This window comes from Cervus elaphus, chromosome 25, assembly GCF_910594005.1.
Source record: "Cervus elaphus chromosome 25, mCerEla1.1, whole genome shotgun sequence".
Taxonomy (NCBI): domain Eukaryota; kingdom Metazoa; phylum Chordata; class Mammalia; order Artiodactyla; family Cervidae; genus Cervus; species Cervus elaphus.
In genome coordinates, this window is record NC_057839.1 from 5,912,855 (window position 1) to 5,932,734 (window position 19,880).

General features: G+C 50.2%; 1 protein-coding gene across 1 annotated transcript in view; it reads left to right on the top strand.

Moving 5' to 3' along the window:
- The first annotated feature begins 3,631 nt into the window (after positions 1-3,631).
- Positions 3,632-19,880, top strand: part of KCNIP1 (potassium voltage-gated channel interacting protein 1) — a 394,479-nt gene continuing 378,230 nt past the window's right edge. The window contains exon 1 of the mRNA XM_043887543.1: positions 3,632-4,074. Within this exon, the coding sequence (XP_043743478.1) occupies positions 3,822-4,074 (253 nt within the window). The 5' untranslated portion in view covers positions 3,632-3,821. The remainder of the gene's footprint in view (positions 4,075-19,880) is intronic.

A 19,880-nucleotide genomic window follows, 5' to 3' on the forward strand; every position in this document is an offset into this window, starting at 1 on the left:
TCCCCACATTCCTGGGGATTTTGCCGTGTGGTGTGTTAGATGCTGCTGACCTTCTCTGGGCCTGAGTCATTTATTTAAGATTGAGGATTCAGGTATTTGATGCCTTGCTGTGTTCAGAGGAGGATCTGAAATGCTTAGTATTTGAGCTACTACTAGGGGAGATTAAACACTGGAGCCTGGCTCCATGATTCCCAGTGACCATGATGTTTCACCTACAGAGTGAGGGGTTGTTATAGGGAACAGGGCAGGAGCGGTGGCACCACCAACCAGAGTGGCAGCAGCTGGAACCTCAGTAATGACCTTTGCCCCTAACAAAGTGGTTTGTTATGCCAGAAGCTAAATTAATCACATTGACTTCATGTAAATCTCCTCCAAAGCTTTGGAGGTAAGACTTATTCTTCCCATTTTACAGAAGGAAAAACTGAGGCTCATTGGCTCACTTGATAATTGCTGAATTGCCAACCTTAGGATCTCATAGCTGTCTTTGTGCTTTGCACTTGCTGTTCCTCAGCCCCAATGGTTGGTTATTACCCCAGGGAGCTTTACATTTGGTTTGGAATCTCTTTTTAAATGTCATTTTAATAGAGAGAAAGTTTCCTTGATGGCACTGTAAAATAGGAGCATCCACTTAGTCAGCTTTCTTTTTCTTTGAATCACTGTCTCATATATACACATGATGGTTGACATGTTTGTCCTTCCACCACTTGAATGGGAACTGGGTAAGCCCAGGACTTGGTGTGTTTTGCCCACCATTGCATACTCAGTGCCTGGATCGAGGCCATGGTAATAGTATGTTTTCAGTATATATAGGTGTGGAATGAACAGGTGAATGATTAAATACCTGGTGCAAAATCCACCGACTTAACCATTACCTGTCTTTCTTGGAGGACTTATGAGGTACTTGTTTATAAGATTGTCCTGACCCTTCAAACAATGGGTATGGTTGCTTCTTTCCTCCTGTGTGTTCAGAGGTTGGGGTTCCAGATTCCTGAGCTGAAGCTGAAACACCCATGTGATTCCCCGGACATCTCGTATCATTCCCAATTAGATGCTGGTGACAGCCTTCCAGGACTCCCTGCTCCAGCCGGATTCCTGGCCAGGTTTCCAGCGGAAAGATCAAGTTCAGGGTCAGCTGATGTCAGTGAAGTGACAGGCTTTATTTTTTAATGGTTGGTTGGTTTTTTTTTTCTCAGTTTTCAATGTCCTCCCCTTCTGTGGGATGGAAGAGAGAAACAGCTGGGCATAGCTGAGAGTTCCCTGTCCTCTGAAGTGAATTCTCCATCCAGAGACCAGTACTCTCCTTGGCAAAACAATCAGATGGGTACCATATGCGCCTTTAATCTTTCTCTAACCTTTCTTCTTTTTGGTGCCCAGGTAGTGCTGCCCTCGGCCAGCTCCTTGCCTAGTAGATGCTGTTCCACCCCCTAGCTCTTTCCTCCTCTTTTCCACACTAACCTGCCCTGCATCTCCATCTGATCTAAGACTCTGCAAAACGAGCAGAACTCTTTGGATAAATGGTTCCTGACAAGGGCTTCACGTCTCATGATGCATCTGCTCCACCGCTAGGTCCAGAGGGCACCAAATGTGTGTGCGTGCAATGTGCCTGGCTTGGTGTTTTCTGCATCCTGGGCCCTCAGTGCTTCCTGCATCCTGGTTGCTCAGCCCAACACTGCAGACTGTAAGATCGGCAAGTACTGGATTTATGAGCAAGTGTATGGAAGACTAAGTGCCACTAACATCTCCAGATACCGTGTGCACTTTAGCTGGGACCTTCCTCACTTTAAGACACAGACTGAACAACACAGCAATTTCAAGGTTTAGGACAAGTGGTCCCCAACCTTTCTGGCACCAGGGACCAGTTTTGTGGAAGGCAACTTTCCCATAAGCTGAGGGTCAGGGGGAATGGTTTCCAGATGATTCAAGTGCATTATATTTATTGTGAGCTTCATTTCAATTACTATCATATTGTGATAGATAATGATATAATTATACAACTCACCATAATGCAGAATCAGTGGGAGCCCTGAACTTGTTTTCCTGGGGGTGATGGGAGATGGTGGCAGCCACTCCCCAGGGCTAGCATCACCACCTCAGCTCCACCCCAGATCATCAGGCGTTAGATTCTCCTAAGAACCGTGCAACCGAGATCCCTCATGCACACAGTTTATAGGGGGGTTCATGTTTCCATGAGAATCTAATGCTATGGCTGATCTGACAGGAGGCGGAGCTTAGGCAGCAATGCCAGCAATTGGGAGCGGCTGTAAATACATATGAAACTTTGCTGGCTTGCCCACCACTCACCTCCTGCTGTGCAGACTGGTTCCTATCTAAGCCTGGGGGTTGGGAACCCCTGCCCTATGACATCAGATGCAGTGGGGTATTTTCCACCGAGGCTCTTTTCTGTACAGTGTGTGAGTCACACTGTGCCAGCTTGTCAGGAGTGCAGGGCACTTGGGTTGGGAGAAAGGCTCTGTGCTACCGGGCTCTCTCTGAAACTCGTTGGTGACTTCCCTGAGGGCTGAGGCTCATTTCAAGTTTCACTTTCCCAGAACTTGAAGAAGATGGGGAAGAAACTAGACATGGAGCTTGAGTTCTGGCATGTATGGCATTTTATCAATGGGTGTTCTCCCTTCTCTGGCTCTTAAGCAATCTAATCCTCTCAAACATCCCAGAGAAGCAGATAATAGTCAAGCTGATGGCGAGGAGGAGAAAGACATTCGCAAGGCGTGGCTTAGTTCAACTCTAGGAAGATTTCATGTCTGCTATTCAAATGAAACCACAGTGCATTGGTGGGTGGTACCCATGGTGGTGGCCCATGGGAACCCTTTAAATAACCAAAGAAAGTAAAGTGGGGGTGTCATGGGGAAGGTTCATGCCATGTCTAGAGCGTGGGATGAGATGTCCCCTTATGTGTAGAAACATAGACACATAGTCTATGGTGCTGAATGGCAGCCAGACTTTTTGTTAAGCCATAGTTGGAGTTCACATTTGCCATCTACCTTGCAGTTTTACTTCTAAGAGTATTGTACTGTGGTCAAATTGTTTGAATTTCAGTCATGCCTCTGTGCACCTCTGAGGAATACTTTCTTCATCCAGAAAAGCCCTATTTGCACTCCTCTGCTGCCCTGATGAGAGAGGGTAGACTCTTACCTGCTCTGTAGGGGTGGGAGCTGGAGCTGAACAGCAGACTTTGGGTGGGTGTGTGTCGGGGTGTTGGTGAAAAGGTACCTGGAGCTAGGAGGCAGCCAAGGCGTTGACTTTCCAAGTCACGGAGGCTGACAGCGCCTGCTGCCGGTGCCAGGGAGCCACACAGCCCAGCTCCCTCGGGGCTCCCCGCATGGCCCGACTTCTCCGTGATGCAAACCAGGCCACTCAGAGGCTGCCTGCAAACTTTCCACTGAGCGCTAAGCAGCGATCTCCTGCTCTGGGGGGAGTCTTCCCAGGTCCCAGTCAGGCACAGCCCAGAGAATTGATCTATTAGATTAACCAGGAAGGAAAGAGCGGGAGAGCGAGCCGGGAGGCTGTGGAGCGGAGCGTTTTTGCATAGCAGTCCCCTCCCTTCTGACTTGGGTATTAATTGCTACATTACCACTGCCATGTAAGAAAGACAGTCAGCAAAGCCTGGGAGAGCTCCAGCTCCTCCCTCCCTGCTCTGCTCAGCTTCCCTCTCCTCCTCCATCCCCCCGGAGCGCCCTCTGCCCTGGAGGTGCTGGCCCAGCCTGGCATCTGGAGGTCCTCCCCTGTCGAGGACTCGGGGGACAGCGGGAGGGGCTTGGGGGGAGGAAGGAAGGGAACAGACACCGTGCCTGTGGGCTCTCTGGATGCAGAAGCCGGACTCACTGCAGAGGCAGCTGTGCTGTTCCTGGAGCCTCTGGGGTGCATCCAGCTCTCAGGATTCGACCTGGCAGGCTCCAAGTTCCAGGGCACGCAAGGTGGGTGCCTCCCTTCTGGGCGCTGACAACACAACCTGCCTTTCCTCTGCCACCATGAGCGGCTGCTCCAAAAGATGCAAGCTTGGGTTCGTGAAATTTGCCCAGACCATCTTTAAGCTCATCACGGGGACCCTCAGCAAAGGTAGGGAGCCTGGCCTTGACCCGCGTTTTCTATCTTGGTGTGGTCTGGCCGGTCCAAGTGCCTCGATGCAGTAAGTGTGGCATTTCGATGCACCTGGGTCTCTGAGGAAGATGGAGGAGAAACTGGTGGCTGGGTTTCAGGGTTGCTGACAACCTGGGTCCTGGCTCTGAGCAGGCGGGCACCAGGCCAGGGAGCCCAGAGGCTGTAATTGCCCGGAACTTTGGAAATGGATTTGGTGGTATGTGGCTGATTGGTTACAGGCAGGCAGAGGGATAGAACCCTTCCCAGAGCATTTAGAATGACTAGTTTCAAGAAGTTATCCACGGAGGAGTGTTGTGTTTTGTTGATAAAAGAGAGCTTTGATGCGGTGGGCTGTGAGTAATTCTGCAGATCAGAGACGCTGGAGGGAGCCAGCAGAAGTGGCTACGAGGCTGGAATCCATGGTGCACTGGTGAATATAGGATCTATTTTGGCTCTGGGTCTGATGTGCCCAGAGCTTTCTCCTCTTGGGTTCCAGGGTCTTGCGTTTCTGGGGCTTCGTTCATCATTTCTTTACGGTTTGGGATCCCTCGTCCTTCTGCGTCTCCTACCTAAGCCCATGCCCCAATAACTGGGATGGAGGGAGTTTTCAGGTCTGACTGCCCAGGTAGCCCGCAAAGGGTGCTTGTGGACCAGAATCAGGGCTCCGTGTGTGCCATTCAGCCTCAGGACACAGAGGTGCGGCTAACTTCTCTGGGGCATCCCTGGGTCTGGGGCCCCTTGTTGCACTCTGTACCAGCGAGTGTCAGGCACTCAGAGACAGTCTGGCAAACTTTCTGGAGGTAGAATTTGAAGAGAGAGCAGCAGTGTGATGTGACTGCACTGGCTGAAAAAATGTCTTTAAATATTCATGCCCTTCGTTCAGGAGGAAGGAGCCTTTGGGGAAGCAGCAGACAGGGTACGTGGAGAAGGAGCGAGGCCCACAAGCCCTTGATGGGGGTTTTGAAAACAACAGTGGGAGAAGACAAGGCTGTGTATCAGCCTCTCTGATGACCTGGGTCAAGGCTGCCCGGCAGGTCCAGCCTGGCGTCATGGTAAGGCGGGTGCAGGAGGAGGGATGGTGAGATTCCGCTTATTTCTTTTCTCTGTTCCTTTCATCGCTCCTGTTCTGTCCCCCACTGCACTTGTGAAACAGGTTACTGCCCCTCCTGGAACCCCAGGTGGAATGAAAACTCAAAACTGAGAGTCGGCTGCCAAGCAGAATTACTAGGGGCTCCAAGCAGGGTGGACTGGGGTGAGCAGAGAGAGCAGAGAGCTTAGAGGATTACTCAGTGCCACCCCTACTCAATCCTCTGCCACAAATGGAGCGTTTTCTTCTCACGCCGGCAATTCTGGCTCTCGGGGGTAACGGGTGGTGTGCGGCATCCTATCCCAGTCTCTACTTCCCAGAACGCGATGGAAAGAGCTTTGGCCTGGACTTAGGAAGCCTAGGTCTCAACTCCAGTTTTGTTCCTTATGCAAGTCCCAGCCTCTCTGAGCCTCAGTTTCCTCACCTGTAAAATGAACCTAACCCATTTACCTCCCAGCCTTGTTGCAAGGATCCAGGGAAGCTGAGACATGGGCTTGCTTTACAGGGTATGTTGCAGGGACCCCACATGAAGGAGCCGCCAAGGACTGAGATGGGCATGGGTCTGCAGAGGGGACCAGACCATCCCCTCTGCCCATCCAGGCTCACAAATTCTTTCATGTATCTGACTTCAGGCGGGTCTGTACACTCCAGGCAGGATCAGAACAGGGAGAGATCTCAGAAGGACTTAACGCAGCAAGTGGGGGTGAGTGTGAGCAGGTGAGGCCGGTCAGGGAGAGAGAGGCTGTGCAAGAAGGTGCGTGTATAAGACAGACGGTGGATGGCTATTTGAATAAATGAGCATAAAGATACTTTCCTCTGCATATTTACCTACAATCATTCATTTAACACTTATTTATTGAGCACCTACTCTGCACCACACTCATTAGACACTGGACATGTGGATGAATAAGACTCAGGCCCTTTGTCAAGAAACGTGCATGCTGGTGGGGACACAGACCCCACAGACAGCATGGGGACATCACGCTGGTGCTGAGACGGAGGGAGGCATCGGAGAAGAGACGCCCAGGCAGGTGAAGAGGCTCCTCCAAAGGCGTCATCTCAACCGAGTCCAGAAGGTGCCCTGGGGCTGGGCAGCAGAATGAGGTTGGCACTGGCAGAAGCCTCAACCTCTGCAGAGTATCCAGCCGGTGGGTCAGGAAGGCCCCGTCTATCCACTCAGAATCCCAGAGACTGATATCTGTGTGATGCAGAAAGGGCTCCCCGGGGACCAGCGCTGGGGACCGAGTGGCCACCTGGACTTCCCTGGACCCGCTTCAGTGCCGAGTTTCCGCGGACCCATGTGCGAGGTGACAGGGCGGGCACCAGGGCAGGATGCTGCTCCTGGCTCCACAGAGAGCCCTGAGTGGTTACACAGCCCTGGCTCTGCGCCAGGCACATGCCGGGAAACCAGCATTCTGCCCAACCCAGGTGTTCGGTAAATATTTTAAAAATAAACGACCAAGAAAGCAGAGCCAAGCCTAGAGCAGGGGAGTGGAGAAAGATCTTTTTAACGTATAGACCAGCCCTAGGTGAATTTAGATTAAATCCTATGTGGACACGTGAAATTTGCATCATGATTTCTGATTTTCATCGTGATTTCACTTATTCATTATTCGTTGCACTGAGCCCTAGATTTGCGATAATCCAACCTTTAGAAGAATTTCTCTTTACTCCTTTGGCGACTGAGGAAAATCAAGACTCCCAGGGACCTCCAGCTGGTGCCGGGGGCAGCTGACTGTTTCTGCCTGCCTTGGGAATAACTGGGGGGCAGGCGGGGCCCACGACTCCTCATGTCCTGTTCCCTCCCTCTGACGCCAGCCCTCCCCTCTCCCAGTGGTCTCACTGCCCGGGGGCCTGGATTTCTCACGGGTGCCCTTTCCAGATGTGAACAGGTCAGGTCCTCCTCCCTGACTTCCATCTTTTCCTTCATAGCTTTGATCACAGCATGTGATCTATCTTTTAGGAACACATTAGCTAAAGGCTGTCTTCCTCACTTAAGCTCTATGAGGGCAGGGGCCAGGTGTACCCACCACTGTGGCCAGAGTTAGGCATCCATGCCCGCCCAGAGTGAGTGCACCACCAGGAGTGAAGCAGCGCTACACGGCACCCTGAGGGCATGCTTGGAATAGCTTGAGTTTCCAGGAAGCTCCGGGAACACATCTGTCCCAGAGGGTAAGCCTCCGGCCAGACAAACCGTTCAGAACCTGCCTGAACCTCTTTGTGTCTTGGGAAGGACATTTCAATTGTCAACAGAGGGGCAGTTGTGTGGGCCGTGGGGATGGGAACGTGCTCTGGGTGTGGGTTGTGGGGATGGGAACGTGCTCTGGGTGTGGGTTGTGGGGATGGGAACGTGCTCTGGGTGTGGGTTGTGGGGATGGGGACATGCTCTGGGTGTGGGTTGTGGGGATGGGAACGTGCTCTGGGTGTGGGTTGTGGGGATGAGAACATGTTCTGGGTGTGGGTTGTGGGGATGGGAACGTGCTCTGGGTGTGGGTTGTGGAGATGGGGACATGCTCTGGGTGTGGGTTGTGGGGATGGGAACGTGTTCTGGGTGTGCGTTGTGGGGGTGGGGACGTGCTCTGGGCGTGGGTTGTGGGGATGGGAACGTGTTCTGGGTGTGGGTTGTGGGGATGGGGACATGCTCTGGCATCCTCACTCCTGCCCCTCCAGCTCCACTTTGATTTGCTTTACATACTGCATTTTATTGACATTTAACAGATGAGTTTCTTACTTAAAAAAAAAAAAAAAGTTTGAAAGCCGATTATGCAGTGGAAAAGGCAATTTGATGCCAGACTAGTACATCTTGGGCTTTCTACTGAGGAGCCTCGTACTTCCCTCTGGCCTCAGTTACCTACTCTATGAAGTGGAATCATAAGTGTCCTCCTTACAAGATTACACAAGATTGTATGCCTAAGGCTTCCTGTACAATGGATCTCCCGGAAATGTTCCATGGTGCTCCCGCAGTGGTTAACTGGTACTCTCAGGGCTGCGAGCATCTGAGGGCACTGAGGGCACTCACTTCCTGCTTGTTTCTTGAGCCCCTGACACAGACTCTGAGAGCAACTTCTGGTACTTCCCTTCTCCTGAGCTTTCTCTCCTATGGCCCACCCAGTGCTGAGACTGACATTTTTAACACCTGACTCCCCGATCAGAAGCCAGGAGTGTGCCTCTGAGAGCCAGGCCCTCCCCTGCTCTAAGGAAGAACTTAGCAGAAGCCCAACTCCTGGCTGGGAGGTTCCTGGGGGAACCTGCACATTCCTCTTCCGGTGCAGCCGGCCCCTCACGTCCTGCTCAGAGACTCCAGGACTCAGAGGCAGAAGCTAGAGGTCGTGCAGGCTCCCCTCTGGCTGGGGAGGATCAAGCCCATTTCCTTCTGCATTTTGGAAACCCATTTGTCACCCCAGACGCAGATGGCCAAGGCAAAGCAAAGCAGGAGGTAGGAATCCAATCCAGGAGAGCTTCAGTTGTCCTGACCACCCGCGTGGCTGCGGGGTTAAAAGTGGGGCAGTGCTGATCTTGTAAGATTTACCTCAAGGACTTTGACCTGGAGCCCCAACTCCCCCTTCTGGCCCGGCCCAGGTCACTTCTCTCTGTGCACCGCAGGAGCTCAGCTTCAGACCCAGTGGAGACAAGCTGTGCCTCTTGCTGTCTCTTCACTGCTGTTCAGGAGCCTCAAGAAACTGACCTTGAACTTGGTGAGGACTCTGCCCTCGGGCAGGCTGGGCTGGAGTCCCAACCCTGCGGTCCACCAGCTGTGTGAGTTTGGGTGAGTTGCAAAACCTCCCCAAACCAAAGTTCCTCCTTGTTCATTGGAGATGATAGCGATATCAACCACGAAAGGCTGTTTTCTCATTTAATGAGGATAGTACAAGTCACAGGCTGGCAGCTTGCAGGGAAGGGGTGACCCGGCACTTGTAGGAGGTTGAGAGCAAGTCCCTCCTGACCCTGGAAGTAGGCATTGCAATCATTTCAAACCATTTTCACAATTTTAAGGAAACTGGCCTTTAGCTAAGCCAGGTGGCCTAGCTGGCAACGAGTAGCAGGGCTAGAATTAGAAGTCGGGTTCTAGTGGCGCCAAGACCAGGTGCTTCCCTGACCCTGGGGCCGAGGAAGATGCCCCTGCAGGCGTTGCTCCCCACCTGGTGACCAGGAGAGTTCCCCCAGCTTCTCATTAATTTTGTAGGTGTGTTTGTCAGAAACGATTGTACCTGCTGGATCAATTCAGGGCAGCCACCTGTCTTGCAAGGAGTTGGGACAAATTCCATAATGTGGCATGGCCTGGATTAAGGAAGAGTGATGGGTGAAGGGAACACCCCCACAGGCCAAGGTCAGCAAGACGGATGCACACGTGCTCACCTGGCCTCGCTATCATCTCTGGGGTCTGGGATGGTGAATGGTGAGCCAACTCTGCACCCACGTGGGGCCCTCCCTCCCTGCTCTCCATTCTTAGAGCGCAAGTATGAGACGTGGTCATGCCAGTGGAGAAATACACAAGTTTTAGGTCATCAGGCAGACTAGAAGAGAGACATCGACTCTTTACTAGAATTACCTAGGAAAGCAATGACCTTGACTCTGGGTATCTTGGAACCTGTGAGATGTGACAGTGCCCTCTGTCAAAAGGAGGACACCACCGGCCTCCTGAGAAGCTCAACTTGTGTGCACCCATCTTTGTTGGGGAAATTAAGGTCCCCACCACCCCCAGTCCTAGCTAGCTTGCTGCCCCAGCCATGCAGGTAAGCACTGAGTCCACGTGAGCACAACCTCTTCCCTGGTTGCAACTGGCAACCTCTGAGCATTTGTACTTTGTCATCAGCAGAAAGTTCCTTCATTCCTGTCCATTGCTGCCTCCTCAGTCCCAAGCCAGAGCCTGCCAGCACGGGCACTGTGCTTGCTTTGGCTCTCCCCTGCGCAGTAGCCCTCAGCCCGCCTCCTGGTCTCTTACCCCTGTCCCTCTGTGGCAGACCCAGCACTCCCTGGTTCATTTTGCTGGCCAGGTGCTCTCCACAGGGCTTGGGACTCTGGGGTCCCCTTGGTTCCACAGCAGAGCAGAGAGGAGGGTGGGACCTCCTCCCCCTGCCCAGGCTGTCCCTCTCTGGGCCCCCGGGCCTCTGTTCCAGATGACACCAATACCAGGCAGGCAGGATTTGTTCAAGGCTGCTTATCCCAGCCCTGCTGCAGACATCCTATTAACTTTAAGACCACGGGGGAACACCTAGTTTGTTCCAAATTAAAAGTGGCTGGAAGTGGGCCCCTCTGGCAGGTATGAGGGCTGCAAAGCAAAGACACAGCAGCTCGAATCAGGCCTTACTCAGTGTTGGGAGGTCCGGAGGCCCCTGGCCATGCCAGTGTGACCCTCACTGTCCCCATTCTTCTTAGGTGGCAGAATCTCCCCTGGATTACCTCTCTTACCAGACTGTAAGTCCCACGTCCCAGAGAACAGACGTGAAAACAGACGTGGTCAGGTGAAGCAGCCATAGCAGGCAGGAAGACGCAGGGGGAGCGAGGGCACAGCTCCAGAGCCAGGCAGCCCCGGCTTCAAATCCTGCCGCTGCCTGGCAGGGCAGCCCAGAGCAAGCCACATCCCACCTTGAGTCTGTCCGCCCGTGAAAAATGGGGCCAGCCACTGCCTCCTCGCGGGGCTACGAGGGGAGGGCGCCGGTGACACGCCCAGCACCAAACTCAGAGCAGCTGCCCAGGAAAGGCCACAGTCCCGCCTTTCTCTTCTGTTCGTGGGGTTAGACCTCGGACTTGTCGCTGGCAGAAAGGAGGAAGAGGCCAAAGAAACAAGCTATGAGTCAAGGCTCCTTCCAGCTCTTCTCTAGATGCCCTGCTCCTCCAAAGTTGCCACTTCCACCCTCAGCCACTCTCAATTACATCTTTGTAAACAAGTATTTGTCCACAGCTGAAATTATCCTTTTTGTTCGGTGGTTTTACGTTTGTATTGACCATTCCCTTGCCCCTCTAAGATCAGGCACAGTCAATGGATGGGGCTTATCCTCGAGCTGTGGATGGATGTTGAATAAATGATGACCAACCGCTTTCCCTGCCCAGCAGCACTCAGAAAAGTGTGATCGGAGTCCTTTTCTGAGGCCCAGGCTTTGTTAGGCTAGTTTGGAGGCCTCCCACGCCCCATCTTCCTGTTCTGAATTTCTGTGCAGGGGGTTGATAGAAGTCACCAGCCACAGTGACCTTGATGAGATGAAGGGTCAGTGCAAGCAAGACCAAGGGCCTGGCCACTCCTCCACTTCAGTTCTCACATGCTCTGTGGGATTGCCCTTGCTGCCCGTCCACGGAGGCTGGCCAGATGCACAGAGGGGAGATCACACAGGCTCCCCAGGCCAGCTGGATGCAATGGAAGCCAGGAGTCCAGGAAAAGACACCAGCGAAGATGTGTATCACCGCCGTCAACCCTTCCCTGTACTCTCCACAAGAAAGCCTTCCTCCTGTTGGGATGATGGCAGGAGGGCCATGAATGCAAAGCCAACCGTGGTCCTGTCTTCCTAAAGCCATCGAGTTCCATCTTGTGATCTTAGAGCTACCAAGAGTAGCCGATTGGGAGCGGGGCCTGGGTGTGGTTCCAGATCCTTCCCTTCTCTGGGCCCCAATGTCTTCATCACTAAAATGAGGGAGTGGCTGGTTTCAAAGGGCCCTTCCACTTTTAGAATGTTAAGATTTCCTAGCAATCCTTGTAACACTATGCATGGCATCTGCTCTATGCCTGACATTGCTGTGGGCACTGCACACAGTTTTATTTAATACACACAAGAACCCTAGGAGGTGGAGCACTCCCACTAACCTTCTTTATGGCTGAGAAGTTCTGGGCTTCAGGAGGGGAGGGGCCTGGCTCCAGGTCCCACAGCCAGCTTGAAACACCGCCAGAATTGGAAATCAGGCTGTCTGCCTCCAAGTTCCAGTTTTACTCCCTACATGACACTCCCTTCATTTCTGAAACTCAGATCTGGTATAGGAAAGTAATAAAGACAAAACTGGTTCTTTCCCAGCTTAACAAAGAGGTGACACAAGGTTTCAAGGCCTCCATTCTGACCAAAGCAGCACAACTCTGGAGAATTCCCCTGAGATCTGTGGCCACCGCCAACTACACCCCAAATCTGCATGCACAGATTCCCCTTCCGAGCCCAACCATAAAAAAGTATGGGAGAATTAGCCCAATAGCTGAGATTGCACAGACGGGGAAGAAGAGAAATGCCACCCAGCAAGCATTCCCATTGTAATTCCAGCCCAGTCAATTTTCATTTCTTGCTGGAATGAGGGTTTAGAAGCAGAGGCAGATAATGGAGCAGGAGTCAGAAAGGGAGCTGTGATTCAGAGGCTTGTGTCTGAGAGGCTGGGGTTAGCCTACCCAATTTTCTTTCTATAATCTTTTGATTAACCCTGGGCCAGTTGGGGTGGCATTTTTCAAACCATCTGTGCTTGGCAGGCAAAGCCAAGCCCAGGCTTGCTGTTCGCTATCTGAAAACATCAGCTGGGAACCAGCTGTGCCTTGGAGCGGGACACTCCTAAACCACAGCCATGAGGCATATTGGACTGCAGCACCCTCCTGCCGTCCTTGCGCTGATTAACCCTGTCCTGGCCTCACCGGTCTAAAAGCAGCAGCCTGTCCTGCCAAACCCAACAGGCCCCATTTGAGGAATAATAATGACCACTGTCCATTCATTGCGTGCTATTTGTTTGCTAAGGTTTTACAAGGATCCCTGCGGTCAATCCAGCCTGGCGCTGTGAGTTACCTACTTTTGTTATTCCCACCCTGGGGCTGGGAGAGGTTGATTACTTTGCCCAAGATTACACAGCCAGAGCTATGACGCTGAAGCTCCCAGACAGTACTAAAGAAGCACTCTCTGCATCAAATCCCCCAGCACTGACATCCTCCATTATGAACTTTATTGTGCTCCCCGCCCCAGTTCACATGCTGAGGCCCTAACTGCATCAAGACTGTACAGTAAGTCCCCTGCATAGGAACCTTCAAGTTGCCAACTTTCAAAGAGGTGAACTTGTGTTTGCATGTTCAATCGTGTGAGTTAGGGTCACGTGTCACCATTGTCACGTGTGCGCGCCCTATATAAGTGGTGTGCTTTCGTGTCCTTTACTGAACAATACTGTACAGAGCACAGTAATGCGGTATCTTTATTTCAAGCCCAGGATGTTCAGAAGCAAGTGTAGAAGCAGCAGTGATGGAGCTGCTACTGCTAAGAAGCACCAGCTGTTGTACTGTACTACTGTGCTTTTCAAGAGACTGTACTGGAAGGTTTGAAATTGGAGAAGGAAATGGCTACCCACTCTAGAAGTCTTGCCTGGAAAATCCCATGGACAGAGGAGTCTGGCGGGCTACAGTCCATGGTATCGCAAAAGCTAGACACGACGTAGCGACTAAACCACCGCCACCAAGATTTAAAATGCTTTCTTTATTTTTTGTGTTCTTTTTTAAAATATTATTTGTGTGAAAAGTATTATAAACCTATTATGGAGAAGTACTATATAGTCAATTGTGTTAGTTGGATACCTAGGGTAACTTTGTTGAACTTACAAACAAATTGGGCTTATAGGCAAACGTTCGGAACAGAACTCATTCGTATCCAGGGGACTTACTATATTTTGAGATAAGACTTTAAAAAAGTATTTCAGGTTAAATGAGGTGGGGCCCTGATCTGATAAGACCTGTGTCCTTACAAGAAGAGACATGCACACAGAGAAAAGGCCATGTGGAGACATGGCGGAAAGAACAGAGTGGCCATCTGCAGGCAGAGGAGAGAGCCTCACCAGCAACCAGCTCTGCCAGCACCTCGAGCTTGGACTTCCAGCATCCAGAGCCATGAAGAAAAATACTCCTGTTGTTTAAGTTGCCTAGTCTGTGGTATGTTGTTAAGGTAGCCCTAGGAAATGAATATGCCCCACAGACAATTCTTTACATAGCATTCTTTCCCACATGTTTTATTGTCATAAATATATGTAGCATAAAGTTTACCATTTTGAAGTGTACAGTTCAGTGGCATCAATTACGTTTTACATTGTTGTACAACCATCATCACCATGTAGTTACAGAGCCTTCCATCTTCCCATACTGAAGCTCTGTCTCATTCAACAGCGACGCCCCACTGCCTCCTCCACCAGCTCCTGGCCACCACTTCACTCCCGCTAAGGACGTGACTACTGTCGGTCCCTCATGTAAGCGGCGTCACACAGTACTTCCCCTTCTGCTCTTGGCTTATTTCACTTAGCATGATGTTTTCAAGGTTTATCCATGCAGAATGTGTCAGAATTCCATTCCTTTTTAAGGCTGAATGCTACTCCAGAGTAGGGATTAACCATAGTTTTTTGGATCCATTCCACCACTGCTCTTCATCCATTCCCATAGTTTCAGAATACATAATCTGCTTCCTCACAACTCTGCCTCCAGTGATTCTCTCCAGGTTCGGAGTCAAATGCAGACTTTCCTCTGTGGTCTATAGCCTTCTTCTTCTTCTTCTTTTTTTTAAATAAAGGGTTGACTTTATTTGTATTTATTTTATTTATCTGAGACCTTAGCTGCGGAAGGTAGGGTCTGCGTCGTGGCTCACAGGCTCCATAGCTGTGGGATGCAGACCCAGTTGCCCAGCAGTGTGCGTCTGACCAGAGATCGAGCCCTCGTCCCCTGCATCTCCAGGCAGATTCTTAACCACTGGGCCACAGGGAAGTCCCTACAGCCTTTGCATGATCTGTCCCTGCATTTCTGGCCTCCTACTCTGCTGACATTCTCCTCCCACCCCCAGGCCATGCTGTTCTTGTTGGAATACCAGGTCCTCCAGCCCCTGGGTCCTGACAGTCACTCTGCCCTCTATCTGGACACACTCCACCAACTCTCCTCTGCCTCTGTCCCGCACTTCATCCAAATCCCCTCCTGTCTAAGGTCCTCATCTCCCGCTACACACAATGGCACACTCTCCCCTCTGAGGCTGTCTCATTTTCCCGAACAGTGGTCCTGCAATTCCATCACGCGTTTATTCCTTTGTCTCTGGCCTGGTTTGTCCACTGAGAGTCCAACTCCACAAGGGCAGGGGCTATCCTGGCTGTAGCTGCTTTCCCAGCCCCTGGGCCAGAGAAACTGAGCAGGCCGCCAGGCAGACGAGATGCTCGGAGGGGACAAGGCAGAGGGAAACAAAGCTGGCCCTGGAACCACCCAGGCCTCTGAATCGTCTTTCCTTTCCTGGTAGTCTCTGCCCTGCATGCCCATTAAAGCCTTTGCTTCTGTATTCTGTCTTCTCAAGTCCATGTTTCTATCCACATTTACTCCTTAGCAAGGTGCCAGTGATCCTGATTCAATGGATGGATGAATGGAGAAAGAAAGGGAGGATAGATCACAAGACTTTCTATTCGCATGTCTTCCTGTGGCCTCGAGTCAACACTCGTGAAAGCCAAGCAAAGCCCTCTCTCCTGGCTTCACTAGTTCTCCATACATGTCCTCAGTGTGTTGTTGTGCAGTAGTTCATCCGTGTTCGACTCTGTGTGACCCCATGGACCGCAGCACGCCAAGCTTCCCTGTCCTTCACCATCTCCCCAAGTTAGCTCAAACTCATGTCTATTGAGTCAGTGATGCCATCTAACCATCTCATCCCCTGTTGTCCCCTTCTCCTCCTGCCTTCAATCTTTCCCAGCATCAGAGTCTTTTAAATGAGTGAGTTCTTCCCATCAGGTGGCCACAGTATTAGCATCAGTCCTTCCAATGAATATTCAGGACTGATCTCCTTTAGGATGGACTGGTTGGATCTCCTTGCAGTCCAAGGGACTCTCAAGAGTCTTCTCCAACACCACAGTTCAGAAGCATCGAATCTTCTGCACTCTGCCTTTTTTATTGTCCAACTCTCACATCTCCAGTTTGCACCTTATCTTGCTCCCTGAGTCCCATCGACTATCTCCCCGCTGTGGTTCCCTTGTCTGTCACTCTTTCCATTCTCAGCACTGTCCCCAAAGTCCAAGCTCTCATCATGTCTCACTGCTTTGATTCAGCAGCTGGCAGGCCGCATTTCTTCCCAATTCTCCCCTCTTATCTCCTCCACACCAGGGCGGACAAAGAGATGGTTCATTTAACCCAGGAGCCCTACTTTTAGAAATTTACTCTAAGCAGATCATCAGAGATGTACACAAAGACTTTTATTCAGGGGTGTGCATCAGGGTACTGCTTTACAATAGTGAAAAATTGGAGATGATCTCAACTTGTCAAAAAATAGTGGGTTAAACAAATTTTGGTTCATCCATCTGGTGCAATAATATTAAACCTTTGAAAAATTATTTTGAGGACTACTTAATAACAAGCAGAAATGCTATTGACATAATATCAGGTGAAAAATCAGATTACAAAACTATATGTACAATGAGACTCCAATCTGTGAATAGATACATGGACAGAAAAAGTAAAACACAAAAGACACAAACAGAAATCCTGGGTTTTAGCTGAGATACATGGTTATTTTTTTTTTTTTTCTTGAGTTCTTTTTTTTTTTTTTTTATTAGTTGGAGGCCAGTTACTTCACATAGATACATGGTTATTTTTTAAAGTTCTTCTTGATAGAAGAACAATATTCTCTGCTGTGTCTTCAATAAGCATGTATATTTAATCAGACCATAAAATACCATTCACTGAATACACATCTTGAATTTTTTAATTCTTCCCAATAACTTCAATAAAAGTTATGTCTTCATTGCCTGTCCTCTTCATATTAGAGCATGCCCGAACTTCCAGGCCTGGAGCTCAAAGCCCACACCCTGTGGTCTCACCCCACTTCCTGCTCATATCTCCTCCACCACAAATACCTTCTCCTCCAGCCAAACTCGTCCCCACCTGGTTTCCAAACCAGACTTGTGTTTTATATCCCTGAAACTACCCTCAAATGAGTCAGAAAAAAAACACACAGAGAACGAGTGCAAATGTGGCAAAATATTGATAACAATTTGTGAACCCAGGTGAAGGGTATGCGCCTCCTAGATACTGATTTTGCAACTCTTCTATAATGTTAGTCGCTCAGTTGTGCCCTATAGGCTATAGCTTGTCAGGTTCCTCTGTCCATGGTTTCTCCAGGCAAGACTGCTAGAGTGGGTTACCATTCCCTTCTCCAGGGGATCTTCCCAACCCAGGAACCAAACCCGGGTCTCCTGCATTGCAGGAAGTTTCTTTACCTTCTGAGCCACCAAGGAAGCCCTTCTATAGTTGGACATTTTAAAAAACTCATAGTTGAGGGAAACAAAGGGGCAGTATCATATAGTGTTTAAAAGCATTGGCTCTACTAAGAAGTGACCTTAGTTTAAATCCCAGCTCTAGGGACTTCCCTGGTGGTCCAGTGGCTAAGAGTCCATGCTTCCAATGGAGGGGATGCAGGTTCAGTTCCTGGTCAAGGAACTAAGATCCCATGTGCTGTGTGGTGCAGCCTAAATAAATAAATCCCAGCTCTGCCACCTGTTAACTGGGTGACAGTGACCTCAGGCAAGTTAAGTACTTCCTCGGTCCCAATTTCTTCATCAGTAAAGTGGTGATAATGAAATCATGTATTTATTTACTACCATTGCCTGGAGAATTGTATAAATGGAATAAATGAGTGTAAAGGTGTCAGTGAAGAGTCTGGTCACCCTGATCATTGTTGACTACTAGTATCAGTGTTAAACAATGATTCTTAACCATGAAGTCATCTTTGTACTCTCTACCTTCCGTAACAGTCAAGCCTGGATAGCTATGTGAAGCGCTGTGGCTTGGGGATCCTTCTGCCCCTGGCTCATAGCAACGAGTGTTCAGTGCCGGTTCCTGCTAGCATCGACATCTCTAGGTCCTGGCATGGGGCCTGGCACAGAGGAGGCAACCAGTGAGGCAGGAATCCCAAGATGAAGAACTGGAAGGGTTCAAGCTGCACTTTAAAGAGAGCTCATCCCATCAGATACAAGCTCGTAACCTTGCTGATGTAGCCGCTCTCTTCCCACGTGCTTCTCAGAAATAAGGCATCACCTTGATAAATTAGCTGTGGATATAAGCTTCCTGCAGTTGGCATGGAGATGCAATTTAATTTCCAATTAAGCCTGATTTCTGGGCCGAGGGATTTGCCTGCCTCACACTGGGAGGATTATTCCAGCCAGATCTATTGTCAGTGTTGGTGGTTCTGCCATGAAGTAGACTGTCATGGAAACTGGTCCTTTGGCCCTTGGATGGTTCAACCAGGTACTGCTTTTACCCTGGAACCTGAGTTTATGCAAGTATATTCAAGAAGGTTCAGAACAGACTATCCATGGCCGAAATTTTTAAGACAGAGCGCAGTTAACAGAGTGAAATAGAGAGGCAAGATGGTCCTCAATGATGCTCACCAGAAAGAAAACTGGGAAGTTGCTCATGAGAAAAAGAGGGCAGTGGGAAGTTCTCTGAGCTCAGAGAGCAATCTATATCATCAGAGGAAGGAGACACCTTTGCTCAAACGGACAGTGAATATTTGCTGAGCATCTTTTGTATACGAAGGGCTGTGCTGACCACTTCAGATTCAGCATTGCACTGAATTATTACAGGCAGCCTATAGGACAAAGGATGTTATACTCATTTTCCTTTTTTGGGGGGCCACACCCTAGCAGCATGTAGGACCTTAGTTCCCCAACTAGGACTGAACTCATGCCCCCTGCTTTGGAAGGCAGATTCCTAACCATTGGACCACAAGGGAAGTCCCTCATTTTCCAGTTGAGGAAATGGAGTCCCAGCTGCCTAGATTCATAGACAATCTAGATTCGAGCTCTCGCCTTTCTGAGCATTCCTCCCTGCAGGGCCCCTCTCCAAAAATAAATAAAACACATAGCTTAGAATCAGAAAAATAAGGTTACACCAAGCTGAAACTTACCTCCCCCCAAATTAAAGAATAAGAAAAAGCCTTTAAAACACGTTCTGAAAGAGAGAGTAAATAACTGAGTCTGCTTGGGGCACATGGTGCGATGGGGAGGCAAGTGGCACCAGTTTCTGTTTGGCTTTCACACCTTCCCTGCAGCGTGGCGGGCTGGTGCGGCTAAGAGGCTCACAGAAGTCAGAGCCTCAGGCTGCTCCAGACCAACGAGGTTCTGGCTTGTGACTCAGGCTATGTCAGCTCCGGGAGTTGGGAAGAACCAACAGAGAGCATATAAAACACTGTTTAAAGACACATGTGTACAAGATGTTTCAAAGAATACCGCGTGCATGGCCAACAGTCACAGAAAAATTAGATACCAAGAAGGTGTCACGTGGCCCATTTTTATTGATGATCACAAAAGAAACTTCTGAATCTGTGTATAAAGAAGCGTAATACCCACTCCTGGACAAATTCTGGAATGGAGTACGGAACCAGTGATTTGGGAATACCTGGAGAAAAAAGCAGGGTTGACCAAGAAAAGTGTGAGGTCCCTAAGAAAGAGACAAATCAGCACAGCCTCTCTTCCACTCAGCTTTTTAATACAGTGACCAGTTCACGGATTGCTGTTTCCCTAGCAGGCCTAGGTTGCTGCTGGCTGTTTGATGGGCTGTGGGCTGGGCTATCGCAGCATCAGGCAGAGCATAGCCAACTCCGTCCGCCTGTCCATGTGGGCAGCTCTCCATCTGAATCTTTGCAGGGCTTTTCCAGATGCTTATGCCTGGGTGTCACTCCACTTCTGTGAACTCTGTGGAGACGTAGCTCCAGGGAGCCATTTGAGAGCCTGGGCTCTGTGGGAAAGTACA